The sequence below is a fragment of the Diaphorina citri genome, unplaced genomic scaffold (assembly GCF_000475195.1).
Source record: "Diaphorina citri unplaced genomic scaffold, Diaci psyllid genome assembly version 1.1 scaffold2230, whole genome shotgun sequence".
Taxonomy (NCBI): domain Eukaryota; kingdom Metazoa; phylum Arthropoda; class Insecta; order Hemiptera; family Psyllidae; genus Diaphorina; species Diaphorina citri.
The window spans coordinates 7,501-27,118 of NW_007379655.1; the positions used below are offsets into that span (position 1 = coordinate 7,501).

Here is a 19,618-nt window from a genome sequence, read left to right on the forward strand (position 1 = left end):
ATAGTTAATGCCGACGCTGCCTCATATGGTCCCCGAACGGAGTTATGCTCAAGTTTTGGGTGGGTTGAGAACTAAATGTCAAATTTCAATCATTAGAACAACGCTGCCTCATATGGTCCCCGAACGGAGTTATGCTCAAGTTTTGGGTGGGTTGAGAACTAAATGTCAAATTTCAATCATTAGAACAATAATAGACCGGGAGCTGAGGTCGGAAAACTCACGTGAAAAGGTACAAAATTTTTGACCATTACATGTGGTGCGCCAAGTCGAGAACAAATAGAAAACCCATTTCTTACATCTCGGACCGGGGGCGTTTGGCGGCTACGGCCGTCCGGAAAATCGAAATTGGGCCGAAATTTACGTGGAAAGGTACACAAATAATTCCAACGCCAGAAGATGCACACTTGGCCCCTAAACTCAAAACCTCTACGTGAGAAAACTTTTTTGTGGGCTTTCAGCCTTTAAGAAGCCTTTGAAAAAGGCCATTTCGGGACAAAATTTGCGTTGAAAGGTACACGAAAAATTCCGACGCCATTCGATCCGGCTTGATGTCCTGATTCCAAATATGTATCGTAAGAAAACATTTGTGTGGGCTTTCGGCCTTTCAGAAAGACCAAAAAGGCCTCGGGGTCAAAATTTACCTTGAAAGGTACACGAAAAATACCAACGCCATATGATGCGCACTTGGCCACTAAACTTCGTACTTTCCCTATCGCGTATAATATCTCTAGTAGAGCGATCAAACTTTCTTGACTTGGCGGGGCGGAGCGCTACCGCGCTCCTTAATTTGAATGTAGGTACCTATAGGTACTCTTATTGTAGACATGCAAATATTTAAGTTGTGAGTGATTTGTTGAACTTACTTCTGATTTGAATTTTTGAATGAGTAGCCGAGTGTGAGACATACCTATTATTATTTTAAACTTCAACACAGCAATAATACCTACGTACCTACATCTACTGTCAGGAACATTGAAATCTGGGCAAGATTCAAGCAGAATCCTCAGGCCAGTAATTATTATTGTTATTTCCTACAGGAGAGTGTGGGAGAGGATGGTGTAAAGGCTGAGTTGACCATATCAGGTACAGAGCCAGGAGATGGGGGTGCTTACTTCTGTCAGGCTAGTAATGTCTATGGGAAAGATCAGCAACTGGTACAGCTCCTTGTACAAGGTAAGTTACTTCTGTCAGGCTAGTAGTGATTTGAAAACAGTCCTTGTAACCAGTAGAGCTATCAATGTACAATGGCATCACGCTAGTGTAAACTCAGCTGAAGTCAGTCATTTTATCGTCCAACATAAAGCAGGCTCAGATGGTAAGTAAATCAATGTTCCTTCACTCTGGTGATGGCACTTTCATTTCCCCACAGAACACAAAAAATGTCTTCTTGACGTCTCTACAATGCTTTAAACAATGTCTATCCCGTCCACACTTGAAATGTTTGAATTTAACCGAGCTGATGTTGTGAAAGCTATATAAAGCAACTTAAACTAAACAAAGGTCCGGGATCGGACAAAATACCTGTGTCCATTATTAAGCAATGTTCCCTAACTCTGGCTTCTCCTCTCCTATTCATTTTCAATTTATGTCTCTCTTCCTCCTGTTTTCCAGAAACCATCATAACTATAGGAAATCCTATTAGTCCAATAAGATGAGTTCAAAAAGTAATGTTTTCAGGAAAAAATTCCCAAAGTTTTTTTCTCGACGGTTTTATATGTATTTAAGGTAGGTACTATGAAGTGAATAAAAGGCGGGGTACAAAATTGATTTCTAATCTTTTTTGGGGTGGGATGGACCATTGCCCAGCTCACCCAACTACATTGACAGTACGAGACCTTTGGGATAAACCAAAAGATGTTGCCTTATTCCTGGCCTTGGACCTCAGAGAAGAACATACCGTGGAAATTTGATGACTCGCTGCCTGCTGCTACAACAACAACATAGCGTACCTATTGTTTAAGAAACGGAGACACAGATTTCCAGAATGCAAACTGAACTTTATTGTAATAAATCATCTGGCCAACACATGCTTTTTTTTTTTTTTTTTTGTAAGTCCAAAGATCGTCCTCACTCAGTACATAATCATTCACGTCATTCACAGGACTTTCACACTTAAACTGGCTCATATACACAGCATTCCTCTTCAGTATTTTTCAATTTACAAAGCGAATCCTGCGCCACGAAAGAAAATTCTACCGACTGCGCCATGTTTAAGAAACGGAGACACAGATTTCCAGAATGCAAACTGAACTTTATTGTATTAAATCATCTGGCCAAACACCTATTACCAACCTACTATAATAAGTAATCCCCCCAAAAAATACCACTTCGTGGCATAAAAAAGACCCCGCCAAGTCGTTCCTCCCAAAATCAATCAAGTGCCCACAAAAAATAGAAAACTAGTAGGTAGGTACTTAGTGTAGTGATTATTGTCTCTCGTACATAGGTGCGACGTAATTTGCTGTCTACATTATTTTATCATTTTCATTTCTAGGTCGTGCAGGTAGAAGTTTACCCAGTGAACCTTTAGTAGTTATAACAGAGCCTCAGCAGCCTGCAGGACCCCCTCTCAACGTTGTTGCCAGGGCTGTCTCTTCCACTCAACTCCTAGTCACGTGGTCTCCTCCTGTGCAGGAATTACGCAATGGAGATGTCCAAGGATATAACTTGGGCTTCATAGAAACCAGCAGGTATTGTAAAATTTGTATTGATCCTTATAATTAAAGTTGTATAGGTACTTAATCACAACTTACGTTCGAGTATGGCTTTTGTCGATCTGTATAAGGTATAAGGTGTTGTATTTAAATATTCACAATTCGAGTTGGTACATACATAGCTAGATAGGTACTAGGGCTCGATTTTTTTTTTCCGTTAATTGATTATTACAAAGATAACATAGTTTAATTTAAATCTGAATCCAACAGATAATGCTACTATCAACATCACGTTCACAGAGAGATTATCACACACGCACACATAAGAGGAACTCCATGATGATGAAAAGTACTTATTAGGTCTACCCCCTTTCTTAAGTACTTATTAGGTCTACCCCCTTTCTTATCAGATAACATTTGATTCTAATATCAGACAACTTATCAGATAACCCCTTTGGAGAAAGGAAACGCAGACGAAGAAGGAGAAGGATGAGGGGAAGAAGAAGGAGAACAGTTTGAGTGTTGATTTTTACGTGGGTAAAAGAGTTGAGCTAAAGGAGAAAGAGTAGAATTGATAGAAACAGGACTTTCCTTAGTCGGTCGAATATTATTATTATTTTGAGCATTTATTTGAGGGTTTGAATAGGGAGGTATAAAAGGAGGAGAAGAAGAAGAAAAAGGGATAGGTGACGAGGAGGGAGAAAAGGTAAGGGGTGAATTCCCAGAAGAAGAAGAAGAAGAAGAGGTGGAGAAAAAGGAAGGAGGGATAAAAGAAAGAGACGAAGAAGCAGAAGAGAAAGAGGGGGAAGGGAATGAAGGTGAAAGGGAAGAAGAAGAAGAAGAATAAAAAGCAGAAGCAGAACGAGAACAAGAAGCAGCATAGGAAGCAGAGGGTTCATGACATGTTAGAGGTGTTATGGTAAGTTGTGATTCTGCTATGAATTCAGGTAGATTTAAATCATGAATGAGATAGGCAGCACCAGGTAACATACTACTACGATTAGCACCACGGTAGGTAGTCAGGACCTCTTCGCTCCCTAATATTGGACAGAAGAAACATGCTGCATTATGAAAAGGTACAATATTATTAATGGGTGAAGTACGAGCCAGGTAAGAAGGAAAATTTAGATTTAAATTAGTACTTTTGTGAAGACTAGATTGAGAGGTAATTAACAATGATGCTATTGCAGAAAGAAAATTTTCGGAGAGTATGATTTTTATAGCACAGGTACATGGTAAAAATGCCGTAGGTTCATAACAGTAGGTAGAAATAAAGTGAACTAGTTCATGATACTTGACGGTATGATCATAGTAATCATCCGATATATAAACAATATTGAGATAGTATAGTGTAACTTGGGGTTCTGCCCTATGACTGGAAGCTAAAATATTACAAGCAAGAAGAAGAAGAAGAATGGACCGGCTAAACTTAACCGATTTTGATGACATTTTTTTTCAACTTGGTCTACTTTCATGCCCCAACACACACACGCAATCCGTTTTCTTCCATCATTTGTAGTTGTTCGATTTTGATGAATTTTTTTTTCAACGTGGTCTACTTTCATGCCCGAACACACACACGCAATCCGTTTTCTTCCATCATTTGTAGTTGTCCCCCTACAACTACCTGAAAACGGCTACTTTCCCTGTGTCGCGTATAATATCTCTGGTAGCGCGGTCAAACTTTCTTGACTTGGCGGGACGGAGCGCTACCGCGCTCCTTAATAACTTAATAATAATAATGAATAATAAAGTGAATATTAAACAAATTAGGTAGACACATAGGTACTGATTTTCTTTAACTATACGATCGAATAAACTACGGGCTAAAAAATTTCCGAAGGGACGGGCCCAGCTTGTTTTTCACGGATATATCGAAGCCAAACATATGTAGGTAGGTATATGTATCGATATATTTTTGGCGGTTATATAAAGTAATAATACATATTTCACTAAATGTTAACTCGAAACTCACTACATACATATATTATTACTATTTTTAGTTAGTTATTAACTTAATTGAATACTCTGTTACACGTATCGCATCGTTCTCTGTTTCTCTGTGTTCTTTTAATGTAAATAATTCGTGAAATTATCAATCCAGTACTGATTCTTTGTTTTTCTGAGATAATAAAAAAAAATCATGAGAATCACCAATTGTCAATTTCTTTATTTATTACTTTCTATTACTGCAGTATAGCGGAGCTATACTAGTAATGAAAGTAATTTTTTAATTTTTATTACAATTATATTGGTGGAATTTATGGAATCGCCTGCGAGCGAACTTGTTTGGGGAAGTTGATGTGACTTCATGGCGTACGGGAGGTACCGATATTTTTCAAATCGATTTATCTCGGGATCTAAAAGTCGTAGAAGAAAAAGAAAAAAATCCCTAGTTCCTCATTTTTTCTTCTTTCACTTTAAGGTCCATTCAGAATTACTATCGATTCTTCTATAGGTAGTACCTATATATAACTATACAATATATAAAGGTGCCAGTTCACTGTACTTTTTCGCTAGATTTGAAGACTTGGTCTCGCGAGACTTACGGAGTCTACCAAGTTCGTCCGTTCCCAATTGTCGTGAGTTTCATTCGACTTTTTTTCTCTCTCTCTCTCTCTCTCTCTCTCTCTCTCTCTCTCTTTTCGAATGGCCTGTAGGCATTGTAGGCAACGTAATTGAGAGTGTTCCCATTACGCAAGGCACGATTTTTTTCGAACGACAATATTGGGAATGGGCCTTTATAGAGTGCTGTATACTCTCGGTAGACCAAAGACTACAGTGAGTACAGTGTGCTGTATACTCTCTTACAGTGTAAACTCAGGGGCAGGAGCATACAATATGACGGGACTGGTTGGAGATGGGGCAGAGGAAGGAGCTGAGTATCTCATCACAGATCTGGCAAAGTTCACGCGATACTCTATTGTAGTCCAGGCAGTGAACCAAGTGGGCCCTGGACCTCTCTCTGAACCTGTAACAGCGCAAACCTTGGAAGATGGTAATTACTCCGCATAATATTTACTGAGCTAACCAATATGTACTTACTGCATGCTTGGACTTAAATATCACTCTGTATCAATAAATAATTCTACATTTACAGTGCATTCATAAAGTCCCCCCCACCTTCATTTTTGAGCTGATGAATTTAGAAACCTGAAATTTTGTATATGAGCCTATATTTACCTCCAGTTTCTTAGTAAAAGTTTTGCGACTTTTTCAGGGTGGGCCCCAGGGGGGCCAACTTTCAAATCTTAAATGAAAACCCCTAAAGACCTTAAATAACGTAGTTCTTTGGTACAAGTTTGAGCTCGATCCGATAACCAGGGCCGGAGTTATGGCCTATTCAAATGTTCATTTTTTTAATGTTCTCCCGCCAATAGGGGAAGCACCAAAAATGGGAAATTCATATCGATTGGTGATTTGTGCTTCAAAAAGGTCCTACTTTGAATAAGCCATAACTCCGGCCCTGGTTATCGGATCGAGCTCAAACTTGTACTCAAGTACTACGTTTTTTTTTACCTTTAATATGGGGGGTATTAAAAGTAGGGGGTTCTCATTTGAGATTTTAAAGTTGGCCCCCTCGGGCATACCCTAAAAAAGTCCTTAACTTTTACATATCCTATAAGAAATTAGAGGTAAATATAGGCTCATATACAAAATTTCTTACTTACTTAGTTACTTACTTACTGCCGTGGCATCTGGCATCTCAGAGGAAGGAAAGTAATGTAATCGGGTCAAATTTTCGATAGTCAGTTTTTAGTGTCAAAACACGTTTTGAGGTCCCTAGCCTAGGCATCTCAGACCGGATTTGATCCATTGCCTCGACAAGCTTCCTCCTCCAAATGGATGAAAGTTTAGAAGAAAGTTTAGATGATTATCAGACCGGATTTGATCCATTGCCTCGACAAGCTTCCTCCTCCAAATGGATGAAAGTTTAGAAGAAAGTTTAGATGATTATATGAGTATGACAGAGGGAGAAGATGAAATCATGCCAAGTAGTGAGAATGTGTACACTAATTTTTATAATATATTATACCTTGAATTTGATAGAGAAAAGTTTTGAGGTCCCTAGAGCCTAAATCCAAAGTTTCAGCCATTGGTCCGTGTGTGTGTGTGCGTCTGTCTGTAAACAAAATATCTCGAGAACGGTAAGAGCTAGAAACTTGAAATTTGGTATGCAGCTGTAAAATGTGACAAGGATGCGACTAGAAACTTTTGGTTAAGATCGGTGCAACGGTTGGCGGCATTTTACCGCTTTTTGGCGGTTTTTGGTGTAATTTAACAATATCTCGGGAATGTGACAAGGATGCGACACTAAACTTTTGGTTACGACCGGTGCAATGGTTGGCGGCATTTTACCCCTTTTTGGCGTAATTTAACAATATCTCGGGAACGGTATAAGCTAGAGACTTGAAATTTGGTACCTATGTAGTTCACAAATGTGACAAGGATGCAACACAAAACGTTTGGTTGAGATGGCTGCTACGCTTGGCGGTATTTTGACCGCTTTTGGACAGATTTCGACCGTTTTTTGGCGGTTTTCAGCTATAGCCACAAAACGGTTAGAGATATTGTAAAAGAACACTCAAATAAGCATCATTCAATAGGATAAGGAAAGTCGTGTGATGTTCACACCAGATTTTTGGACTTGGTCCGCTCTGCCTTTGAGTGTCTAAATTACTTTATATATTATAATCTTTTTAATTATTACATTTCTCTGTTCAGTTTCAGGATCCTGGAAGCAAGTAGAACTGAATGGGCAGCTGCGTGGTTGTCTTCTAGAAGATCTAAAACCTGCTACTCGTTATATGATACGAGTGTTTGCTGAAGGTACATACCTAGTACCTACGTATAACTAATAACTACCAATAATACCACCTTCCAGGACCGTATTTAGCTCCCCCCCCCCCCCCCTCCCCCCCCAAAGAGGTTGAACTTGTGAGGGAGATGTGGGATCACGGCCTGTGTGGTGTTGACTTATGAGTTTAATATTGAAATCATACACTCAAGAGGTTGAACTTGTGAGGGAGATGTGGGATCACGGCCTGTGTGGAGTTGACTTATGAGTTTAATATTGAAAGTAGCTGGCCTGAGGAGATACTGGAAACAGTGAGTCTTCAATTAACTACCATACTGGTAAGTCACAATACGACATCCTGTGTTCCCAATCTGCCTCCCGTAGACCTGTGCTTTGCATGACCTCGTTGACTGAGTCAATCCATCTGATTCTGAGTCTGCCTGGGAGTCTTCTGCCTTGCACCTCTCCAACCAATATCTCTAGCGAGTTCGTTGCTACATCGCATAACGTGACCATACCATTGGAGCCGTCTCTTTTTGATTGTTGTCACTATGTCTGGGTTGTCATATAAGGCTCTCGGTTCCCTGTTTTTCCTTCGCCTCCATTCTCCGTTTTCGTTGATTGATCCGAAGATCTGGCGTAGAACACTGTTTTCAAACACTTTTAGTTTGTTCTCAAGTTTTTTGGTGGGCGTCCATGTCTCCGCACCATATAGGACAACAGGTAAGATTAATGTTTTGTACCATACGTACTTTGCTGGTATGTAATAAAAGTTTAGATGACAACATTTTTTTCAGTGCAAATTTGGTCCTGTTTCCAGACATTATTCGTGCGTATACTTCTTCTTCTTTTTCTTCTGTTCTGTTCTTGCTGTCTATATTGGCTCCCAAGTATTTGAAGTTGTCCACTTTTTCATAGTTTTTTTCCATCGATTCCAGCATTCCAGGTTGAATATTAGCGCCGCGTGTAAAATGTATGTATTTTGTCTTTTCCACATTGATGACTAATCCTACTGGGGTTGTTTCTTCAGTTAAGGATCTTACTAGTGATTTGAGTCCGATATCAAAATTTCATTATATCATCCGCATAGGCCAGGATGTTCACCTTTCTTCCGATCTCTATTCCCGTGTTCATTGTTTTTACTCTTCTTATTGCTCTTTCTAGTACGATGTTGAATAGGATCGGTGAGAGGCAGTCTCCTTTTTTCAAGCCTGCGATGTTCTCACTTCAAACGTGTCTGAAAGCTGGCCGTTTACTCTTACTTTGCAGTGGGCTGTTGTCATGCATGCTTTGATGAGATTAATCAGCTTTTTGGGTATATTCTGGCAGTTCATTTCTTTCCAGACTTCACCTTTTACTATGCTGTCGTAAGCTTTTCGAAAGTCGACGAACAGGCAGTGATTCTTTGTTAAATTCATAGCATTATTTGGATAGAATTTGCTTTAGTGTGTGCTTTTGGTCAACCGTCGATCTGTTTTTCCTAAAACCAGCTTGCTCTGGTCCCATAAGACTTTCTGTGAATGGTGTAAGCAGCTGTAAGAGCAACATGCTCAAGATTTTGTACGTAACACTGAGCAAGGCAATTCCCCTATAGTTACCGCATTGCATTGGATCTCCCTCCTTTTTTTAAACACAGGACCATACGGTTTTCTTCGGTCCATTGTCCAATTCCTTGGTATCTTTTCTTGTGAGCACTTACCTACTTATCAAATAGCAGTTCCATTTATGTACATACCTACCTAAAACTGTTGGCATAATGAGACTTCCTATTCTGTCAGGACCGGCTGCCTTTCCAAAGAGTTCCCGTCTTGCACTTCGTGGATGTATTGTACAACTCTTGGCTAGGCCTTCACTTCCGCATCACCCGGGGAGGAGGTATAATGCTTCCATTACTAAGTAGAGAAGAGGACTCTACCAGGCTTCGCCCATCAGCAAGACATGTACAAGCAAATACAAAATTTCAGGTTTCTTAATTCATCCGTTCAAAAATATAGGATAAGGAAAGTAAAAAGAGAGAAAAAACGGACTGACGCAAAATTTGTTAATAAGGGCAACGATATAATACCATTAGATCGGATTTTGAACATTTTTTTCAAAACGCACAATCCGAGGTCGGGCATTCCGTGTTTTCCACTCCGCGGAGTGAGCTATTTTTTCGCTTATTGAGCGAATTCCGGGATTGAGCCTAACATACAGACAAATATACAATTTTATAATATAGATTTCATATTATGGTCTATGGTCCCCGTTGTGGACTCGCCGTTAAAGTAGAAGATAATATATTATACATAATATTATCATTGGAAAAAAAGATACGAGTAGTTGTTGGAAAAAGTTTACTCTGGTTGTTATTTCAGTTCCAAGTTGGCCTCCAGAAGACATCAGATGTGTAGCACCTAGTTCCAGTCCTCACTCGTTACAAGTTTCTTGGAAACCTCCTCCCATTCAACACTGCAACGGAATACTCCAAGCATACAAGTTACAATATGATTCCCAAGACGAAGGTAATAATTAGGGTTGCCAACTTTTTTTTTCGCCTTTACGGGACAAATCGGAAAAATGGGTTAAAAAAAACGGCATTTCCGATTTTTACCCAGGACAATTTTTTTTGGGGGGTGGGGGCTAAACACAAACACACACACACATACATACACTGCAGTAGCTCTGGATTTATTAAGAAACTCATACTTGGTTTTTAATGTTTTGATCCTCAGGTTTCGATGATTTTGATGCGAAGAAGACAAGTTCTCTCACTTTGTTGCTATCAAACTTACACAAGTACACCAACTACAGTATACAAGTGCTGGCTATGACGAGAGTTGGTGAAGGTGTTTATAGTGAACCTATCTACTGTCAGACATCAGAAGATGGTAACTGAGTACTGACGATAAACATTCCAATTTCCAAAAGGTTTCAATAGAACACTTTACAACAGTTGTACTTTAAATTACATTCAAATGGGAGTCTTTTCTGACGAAATCGTGTAATCTTGAGGCTAAAAATTGAGAAATCATAATTGACCTCAGCTTTGTACAAAACAATACCCTGTATTTATTAAATTATTTTCGCAAAATCCTTTCTTATTGCACACCTAGACCATAAAAGGAATATTCCTACCAAATTTCAGCTTTCTAGGTGTTGTGATTCTTGATATAGAGCAATCAGTGTGTGAATATGAAATGTGAATGAGTGAATGGATCTTGATTTTATAATATAAGATTGTATGACCCCATTCTGAGTGTTCAGAAGCGTTAGATTTTCTTCATATTGTTGCTTTTGCTTACCTAAATACCTACCTATTAATTGGTTAGATTGGTAATACATAGTTCGGGAGGAAATTTGATATCTTCTACCTGAAAAGAAGAACACAATAGCTTTTAGATGCTTTTCAAGATGAATCTTCACAAAGTTACGTCAGAATCTATCAATATCTTCTACCTGACTAAATATAGAGACGGGAGGAAATTCGTGTGCGTTCGATAATGCTCGCCCTCTGTGGTAATCGAACCCGCGATTTAGCGCTTACAAGTCAGGCGTGCTATCCTCCAAACTAAGTAGACTGACGTGTAAGTAATATAACTAGACAAAAACCAGTCATAGCAAAGTCGAAATTTACAAAACAATCCCGTTTTCAGCACCAGGAAGTCCTGAGGACATCAAAGCTGTGGTCAGTTCCCCTGAAAGTTTACTAGTGACGTGGCTGGCCCCCAAAGAACCAAATGGTGTTATCACCAAGTACAATCTATACACAAGGTAGGTAATACTTTAATCATCATCATAGGTAATAATTTTGTTCTACTAAACTATTTTGTAGGACTAGGTAAGGTGGTAAGGTACTTCCGGAGGATCCTCATCACTCTTCCCCAATAGGTACAATTATCACATTTCGATGGCTTCAAGTTTCTTTCATGAAATTTATTTTCACTCTTCAAATTTCATCCAATAAATTTTAGCCAGCCTAGTTAGGTTAGTTGGTAGTGCATCTGCCTTGTAAGCGCTAGGCCGTGGGCTCGATCCCCGCCCGGGGCGGATTTTATCCTGATGGGATAATGTTCGTTCTCGGAACGGCTGGCTTTCTCCTATCCTGTCTTCCTTCTCAGCTTCAATGTGTCGATGGGTGGCGTTCATGAAATACGATTCATTTTGCTAAATAAAACTCTTTTGAGCCAGCCTAGTTAGCTTAGTTGGTAGTGCGTCTGCCTTGTAAGCGCTGGGCCGCGGGTTCGATTCCCGCCCGGGGGGTGCTGTCAACTCCTTCGTTCACGCCATCATGTACACCTATTACCTCCTGTCCGCTTTGGATAAGAAATTCACCGAGGCTAAATGGAAGAGGTACATCACACAATTGCAAATGGTGAGTAATAGATGCAAATCAGAGTGTTCACTTCGTAGAAACTTACCCCTTTCTTTAGAATTATTTGCCCTTACACCTAAACCTCAGGGTGAGCTTTTTGTGTATGACTTCACTTTGAGTGTTCATTTTGTCCGGTACTAATTCCCAGCGTACGAGAAACAAGAAAATCATCCCTAAGAAAAGTAAAATCGTAATTTCAGTACCCCACCTTGCTGCTGCAAAGGGCTTGAAAACATATCTGCTATCATTAATAGGAAATTTGGAACCGTTTTCTGCAAAAGGGCTCTCGAAAATAGCGAGTTTTTACAACCAAAATTAGCTTTTCGTTAACTGAACTCTTCAACGTAATTTGACGAAAAGTCGTTTCTGCACAACTTACGTTTCGGTTATCGTCACGTAAGTTAGCGGTGCAAAAACTCTAATATTGCGAACTACTAATTTAGTGGGACAGGTCCTTTTCAAACCTATTATGTTCAAGCATGAATACAAACATGATTCTTATGATTGTATGACCTTAGTATTATTTGGGTAATTTGTAATTTTCTATTTTCTTTCAGGTCCAATTCGTATGCCTCATCGTTCACTTCTCCTTGCCCTTCCTCTTCCCCTGTGGCTATCCTCTGTGGCCGTGCGCCATTATTGTGCCCCAGTATAACTTAACCCCTCTCTCCGTCCTCCTCCCTCCAACATAAACTCTCCTTTTATACAATCTTTTTCTTGCTCTTTTTCAAATCGAATTTCCCCCCCTATAGTTTATATGAATAAATTGGGGAGGATGGGAGGGGGGGGGGATGTTTGAGAACGATTTTGAACGCTTTCCAAACAAGAGCTGAACTTCTCTCTTTCTCTTCATGACATAAATAAGCATATAACAATGTAAAATGCCTATTCCGAACGGCCGTAACTTTTACGATATCGGTGAGGTGAAACTTATTTACATAAAAACTAGAAAAGGTTTAGCCCATAAAAAAGGCAAAATATCTCGGTTGAAGTGAGAGAGGGGGGCAGAGAGAGAGGGAGGGACCTAGTCAGTGGTGTGTTTACAGAATTTACTAAAAAAAAACTCTTTTTCCTCTAAACAGGAGAAATACATGAATTTTCTGTTAAGTGGAATAACCTGTTAAAAAAGAAGCTACCTACCTATTTTAAAGAAAACTTTAATATTTTTCCTGCCAGCCTAGTTAGCTTAGTTGGTAGTGCGTCTGCCTTGTAAGCGCTAGGCCGCGGGTTCGATTCCCGCCCGGGGCGGATCTATTACTCGTAGTAGGATATACCTACCGTATATCGCAGAATTGAGGATTCTCATGTAAAAAATAATTCAACCTAACATGATTCAGTCAAGACATCAACATCAGGAGGCTGTGAGGATTCAAGGGTGTCTCCTCCAAGGTCTCCTCAAGGTTACGGAAGACAATTCAGGTCACGATTTGATGGGAGGTGTGAGAAGTGTAGGTGGTTTCATGGTGGTAATGTCGTGTGTCCAGCGAGAAATAGACAGTGTAATGCATGTGGGGAGAGAGGACATTTTTCCAAAGTATGTGATAAAGTATTGTTGAATAGAGAAGTGAATGCGATGGATAATCGTGAAAGTAGTGATGATGAGTATTATGTTTTGAATGTTGATACTGTGAATATCAATAAGGGGAGTGTTAGTAGCGTTAGTCAAGAAATGCAAAATATTCCATTCTATAAGGTTGGTATAGAAATAGATCATTGGGCAGGAACAGATTATCTGGTCTTGATCGACTACTATTCGAGATGGATTGAGATTAGGAAGATGTTGACCAAGAGGAGCACTGAGGTAATTAGTTGTCTGAAGAGAATTTTTTGTGTCCATGGTATTCCTGCAGAAGTGATCTGTGATAGGTATTTCTTTCTGAGTTATGAAATACGTCAATTTGCTAATGAATGGAATTTCAATATCACTTCGGTAAGTTCTTATTCCCAGGATCGAGTTTTGGTGGGAAAGGCTGTGAAAATTGTGAAAGATATGCTCCAGAAATGTACTTCTGAAGGTAAGGACATAAATTTGTACTTGCTCAATTACAGGAACTCTCCTGTGGCAGATTTACCGTGGTCTCCTTCCCAGTTATTGTTCTCGAGAAACCTCAGAACTAAGTTACCAGTACCTCCTAATCATCTACTACCTAGTGTAGTGAGACCTTTACAAGTGAGTAATAAGATGTCTAGGAATCATAATACTAGTGGGTAAAATAAAACAAATTTCGATCAAGGGACATAGAGAAGGAATAAGTGTGAGAGTTATCCCGTGAAGTAAGTTTGAGAGTTATGTGTGAGAGTTATCCCGTGAAGTAAGTTTGAGAGTTATGTGTGAGAGTTATCCCGTGAAGTAAGTTTGAGAGTTATGTGTGAGAGTTATCCCGTGAAGTAAGTTTGAGAGTTATGTGTGAGAGTTATCCCGTGAAGTAAGTTTGAGAGTTATGTGTGAGAGTTATCCCGTGAAGTAAGTTTGAGAGTTATGTGTGAGAGTTATCCCGTGAAGTAAGTTTGAGAGTTATCCCGTGAAGTGTGAGAGTTATACCGTGAATAATGTTGTGAAGTTTATGTATGACAGTTATACTGATGTTGGAAGTAACCTGGAACCTCCAAGTCATCTTGATGAAGGCACATACCCTCTCGGTACAGATTCTCCTGAGAATCGCGTTAAAACTGTGCGCATATATCTACGAGACAGTACATAACGTAACTGGAAATTTTGCGGTGTATTTTTTTATTTTTTCTTCTTTCATATGAGGTAAATATTGAAATTCATGAGGAATGGGGCTCAAGCCAAATGACAATTTTTCTTCGAGATAGGAAGCTCCTATTCTGATGTAACAAAGGTACCCAAACAGTGCCATTGGCACACTCAAAAACCATCCACGAAACGGTCCTACAATCCCTAAATGCGCTTAAAAGGGTCGTCAAAACACAATAACGTTGAAACAGCACATGTTTACGCATGAACGGACGTCACGCACGGAACTGACGCATGCACGACCCCGTCATCATCGAAAAAATGCGCTGCCCGCGAAACATATCAATGGGGCTCAACCAAATGACAATTTTTTTCGAGGTAGAGTCCTATTCCGATGTAAAAGTACCCAAAAAGTGCATTGGCGCACTCAAAAACATCCAAACGGTCCCTAAATCCCCCTCAAAGGTCGCAAAAAAATAACGTTGAAGCAGCCATGGTTTACGACCTCGCATGAACTGACGTCATCACGAAAAAATGGCTGCCCGCGAAAATTTTGTGCGTTTCAAAATTCGAAAATTTCAAACGAAGATTTCTCCTCTTAGGAAGCCTCAAATGAAATTTTAAGCATTTCTATTGAAATCAGCGTGTTTCGAACTTCCTTTATCAGCGAAGAAAAAAAAGTGGTTGAGCCCCTTTGTCGATTGAGTCCTATAAGATACCTACCCCTCTTATCTCTTGAAGAGCTAGGCTTGGAATTGTTTGAGGAAAGGGCACGTGGCTGTCTCAGTGGTTGAGCCAAAAACCATATTACATATTACGCCCCTAGATATTAGAAGTGGCACTTTTTAGATAAATATCGTACTTTCTCGAAAATTTCAAAAAACTCTGCACATCAGGTATTGACTTTTTTGCTTACAGAACGATGACAGGTCGGGAAGAATTGGCACATAAGAAGACTTCCCTCATGTCTCAACATTTAAGTTATGAAGTTAAAAATCTCAACGAGCATGTAGAATACCAGTTCTGGATTACAGCAAGCACCAAAGTAGGGGAAGGCCAGAGCTCGAAAGTCATCTCTCAAATACCTACGAGTAGAGGTTAGTATAATTTTACGCTCTGAGGCCTAGGTGTAGGGGCAAAAAGCCCCAAAATATGGGTTAAAATATTAGCACATAGATACAAGGGTACATTCCATTGTGGGGATTGTGGAATTACATATAAATATGCTGGTCAACTAATCTCTGTATCAATAGTACCTACGAGGTTTATGTAAGAGAGCCCAGGTTCATAATCATCATAAAACCTGCACTTTTTACTTTCCTTATCCTAAAGGAAGGAAAGTAATGTAATCGGGTCAAATTTTCGATGGTCAGTTTTTAGTGCCAAAACACGTTTCACTGCGGTCAAGATCTAGGTTTCGTAATCCGGGATCAATGGTTCAACAGCAAGATAAATTGATGTACACTGCGGTCAAGATCTAGGTTTCGTAATCCGGGATCAATGGTTCAACAGCAAGGTAAATTGATGTAGGAGTGATGGAAAATTATTATTTTCTTTAGAAGAGCTAATGTAGAAGGGAGGTCCCACATTGACGTCTTTTTTTTATATCAGTACTTTTTTGTGGAGGGTAACTCTTGACGTTAATTTTTTAACACGAAGTGTTTTTTTTGGGGGATATCACTATTTTTTGCTGTAAGTACTTACCCATCTAAGTTCATAAACATTTAGAAAAATAAATGAACCTAATTTTTAAATAGGTACCCACGTAGTTGCTTCAAAAGTAAGCATATTCAGTATTTAGGTAGGTACCTATGTATCAACTCAGATTTCAGAGTCTTGAATAGGTTGATAATAAATATAAGTCATGAAGCGGTCAAACTTTCTTGACTTGGCGGGGCGGAGCGCTACCACGCTCCTTAATAGGTAGTTAATACATGATATGTATATCAAAGTTTTGACTCACTTGGGAATTGAACCAGGATATTCCTCTTTCAAAGGCGATTTCAATTGAGAAAATCTCCAGAGAAAATAGGTGAGAGATTAAGGTAGAAGTTATACACAGGGCTAAGCTTTAGGTAAGGCTAAGCTTGAAAAATAGAAAGAAAAAATTCGAAAGATATACCTACCTATTTTTTCTTCTATGTGATATTTTGTGTCTCTGTGTCTCAATTCAATTTTCAATGGATCAATTCAATAAGCCCTGTGCATTGCTAATGACAGGCAATGTTGCACAAAACTTCAAAGATTTTGTGCGTGATGTGAAGATTTATTTTACGGCCACAGAAACTGACAAGAAACCGGACGTGGTGCAGGTTGCAAGATTGAAGAATCTTATGGGCGTTGAAGCCCTCAATCAATACTCGGCCAGAGCAACTGTAGAAGAGGGACAAGAAACGATGGAGGACGTCATCAATGTGTTGTCGGAGATTTGTCTACCAAAGAAGAATGAGATTTGGGATGTCTATCAATTCTTTGATCGGAAGCAGCAGTCTGGAGAGACGTTCGACAGTTTCTATTCTGAGTTGAGAAGACGGGTGAAATGCTGCTGTTTTGATGCTCAGGAGGAGAAATTGTTGAAAGTTCAGATTGTGCTGGGAGTCAATTCAAAGAATGTACAACAACGGTTACTTCGAGAAGATATGTCATTGGACAAGATGGTGAATTACTGCAAGTCTGTGGAGAATGCTGAGAAGAAGGCGCAGGTGTTGAACTCAATTGTTCCTGTGAATTACTTGTCGTCTGGAAGAGGAGTCAAGGCACCAACGTCAAGAAGCTATGAGGATTCAATCAAGCCATCAACGTCAAGAAGCTGTGAGGATTCAATCAAGCCATCAAATACGCTCCCACACACGATGACGTCACATCAAATGTCCTGAGCAAACTCCCTCGCAGGCAACATATTAATGTGTTTGTGCGCATACGTTTCTGCGCATTTCTTTCTGCTCCTCCGCAAGCGTTCTTGCATACTGGCGCCATCTAGCGGACAAAAAAAACAACTGCGTAAAGTCTGACGTCACACATCTTTGAACGTTTTCATTAGAACGGAAAATAAAATTTGAATTTTCGACCTTTTACAACTGCGTAAAGTCTGACGTCACACATCTTTGAACGTTTTCATTAGAACGGAAAATAAAATTTGAATTTTCGACCTTTTTGAGTCAACAGATCAGGTTTGTCTAGACTGTTCCAACGGCGCGTGGTTTGTTTTCGTTTTAGTATTTTTATATTTTTTATTAGTGTTATTTTTTAAAAGAAAATCTAAACACTTAAAGAAATATTTTTTAGATATTTCTTTATGTGTTTAGTTTTTCGTTTAATAATTATATTCCATTGTTTTTATTTTACCCAAGTTTTTACATAGGAATCGACCATTTATTAATAATTTTTACCCATTTGCAACTGCTCCATTTACTCCATTAGAAGACAAATCTGATGCAAAACGGGAGCGGATTTATTTGTGAATCCAAAATCAAATTCAAATGGAGAATGAATCTTCGGATGAGATAATCGGACTGGCTGAAGTATCCAACCAGTCCGAAAATATTACAGGAATAAAACCGAAATCCGTTTTTAGTCCGTCCTTCCTTTATTATTACAATAATAATAAAAACCTGGTGTGAACATCACACGACTTTCTATTACATTTGCGGAATACGTATTAAAAAAAAAATCACTTTTTTGACATCAGGGGATCCCAAAACGGATATTTCCAGCCATTTCCCGATTTTGAAAATTTGGACCGATTGCAATACTTTCATTACTAGTATAGCTCGCTAAACTGTAGTAATAGAAAGTAAAAAGGTATAAGGGACGGACTATTGTATTCGCTTCGGTGTCTGTCAGTCGGTCTGTCTGTCCCCATAGAAGGACTTATCCAAACCTGGTCGACCTATACCCTATACACATATCAAATTAAAGGTCTTTTTACCAGGAACACGAAAGTGGTGATGCAAATTTTGTCCAGAAAACCATAAAGCAAAAAAAAAACTGGTTTTTGGGGGATTTTTTTCACATTTTCTCTCACAAATGAGCTCTGATCTCGAAATTTGTCGCGACGACCTATGAACTCAAAGCGAGAAAGTTTTAGATAACACTTCAGTAGATCATTTAAGACCGGTTTTAGCGTCACCTATGTTAAGCTACGCCGAGCAAGGCCAATAAATGGATGGGTGACTTGAACCTTATATTGGGAATAAAGGGAGAACGGGCTCTAGTCTTGATTTTAAATCATTACATGAAAGTAAAATCAAAAAATCAAATCAAGAATGATAATAAACTGAATATTAAACAAATTAGGTAGGTACAAAGGTATTCTTTAACCACGATCGAATAAACTACGGCCTAAAAAATTCCCGGAGGGACGGACCCAGCTTGTTAATAATAGGTATGTTACCTATCACCTATCGTACCTATGTACATATCGTACCTATGTGATTTCGCGATTATGTTCGCGGATTTGGCGATTATGTTCGCGGATTTGGCGATTATGTTCGCGGATTTGCCGATTATGTTCGGTATTAGCGCTTTAAGCCGCTTGTATTAGCGCGTATAGGCGCTTGTATTAGCGCTTTAAGGCGCTTGTATTAAGCGCTTTAGCGCTTGTATAGCGCTTTTAGGCGGCTTGTATTTAGCGCTTTAGCGCTTGTATTAGCGCTGTTAGGCGCTTGTATTTAGCGCTTTAGGCACTTGTATTAGTGCTTTTGGGCGCTTGTATTAGCGGTTTAGGCCGCTTGTATTATCGGGGTTTAGCGCTTGTTTTAGCGGTTTAGGCGCTTGTATTAGCGTTTTTAGGCGCTTGTTTTAGCCGGTTTAGGCCGCTGGTATTAGCGGTTTAGGCGGTTTGTTTTAGCGGGTTTAGCGTCTGGTATTAGCGGCTTAGGCCGGCTTGTATTAGCGCCGTTTGGCGCCTTGTATTAGCGTTTTAGGCGCTGTATTAGCGGGGTTTAGGCGCTTTGGTTTAGCGGTTTAGGCCGGCTTGATTAGCGGGTTTAGGCGCTTGTATTAGCGCTTTAGGCGCTTTGTATTAGCGCTTTGGGCGCTGTATTAAGCCGGTTTTAGGCGCTTGTATTAGCGGTTTAGGCGCGTTGTATAAGCGCTTTTAGCGCTGTCTGTAT

At 39.5% G+C, this 19,618-nt stretch overlaps 1 protein-coding gene across 1 annotated transcript in view; it reads left to right on the forward strand.

The window, feature by feature from the left end:
• Positions 1 to 19,618, forward strand: part of LOC103518529 (Down syndrome cell adhesion molecule-like protein Dscam2) — a 42,047-nt gene that overhangs the window by 7,441 nt on the left and 14,988 nt on the right. The window contains 8 exon segments of the mRNA XM_026830291.1: positions 1,038 to 1,184; positions 1,186 to 1,315; positions 2,495 to 2,690; positions 5,468 to 5,652; positions 9,810 to 9,956; positions 10,167 to 10,322; positions 11,088 to 11,205; positions 15,423 to 15,601. Of these exon segments, the coding sequence (XP_026686092.1) occupies positions 1,038 to 1,184; positions 1,186 to 1,315; positions 2,495 to 2,690; positions 5,468 to 5,652; positions 9,810 to 9,956; positions 10,167 to 10,322; positions 11,088 to 11,205; positions 15,423 to 15,601 (1,258 nt within the window).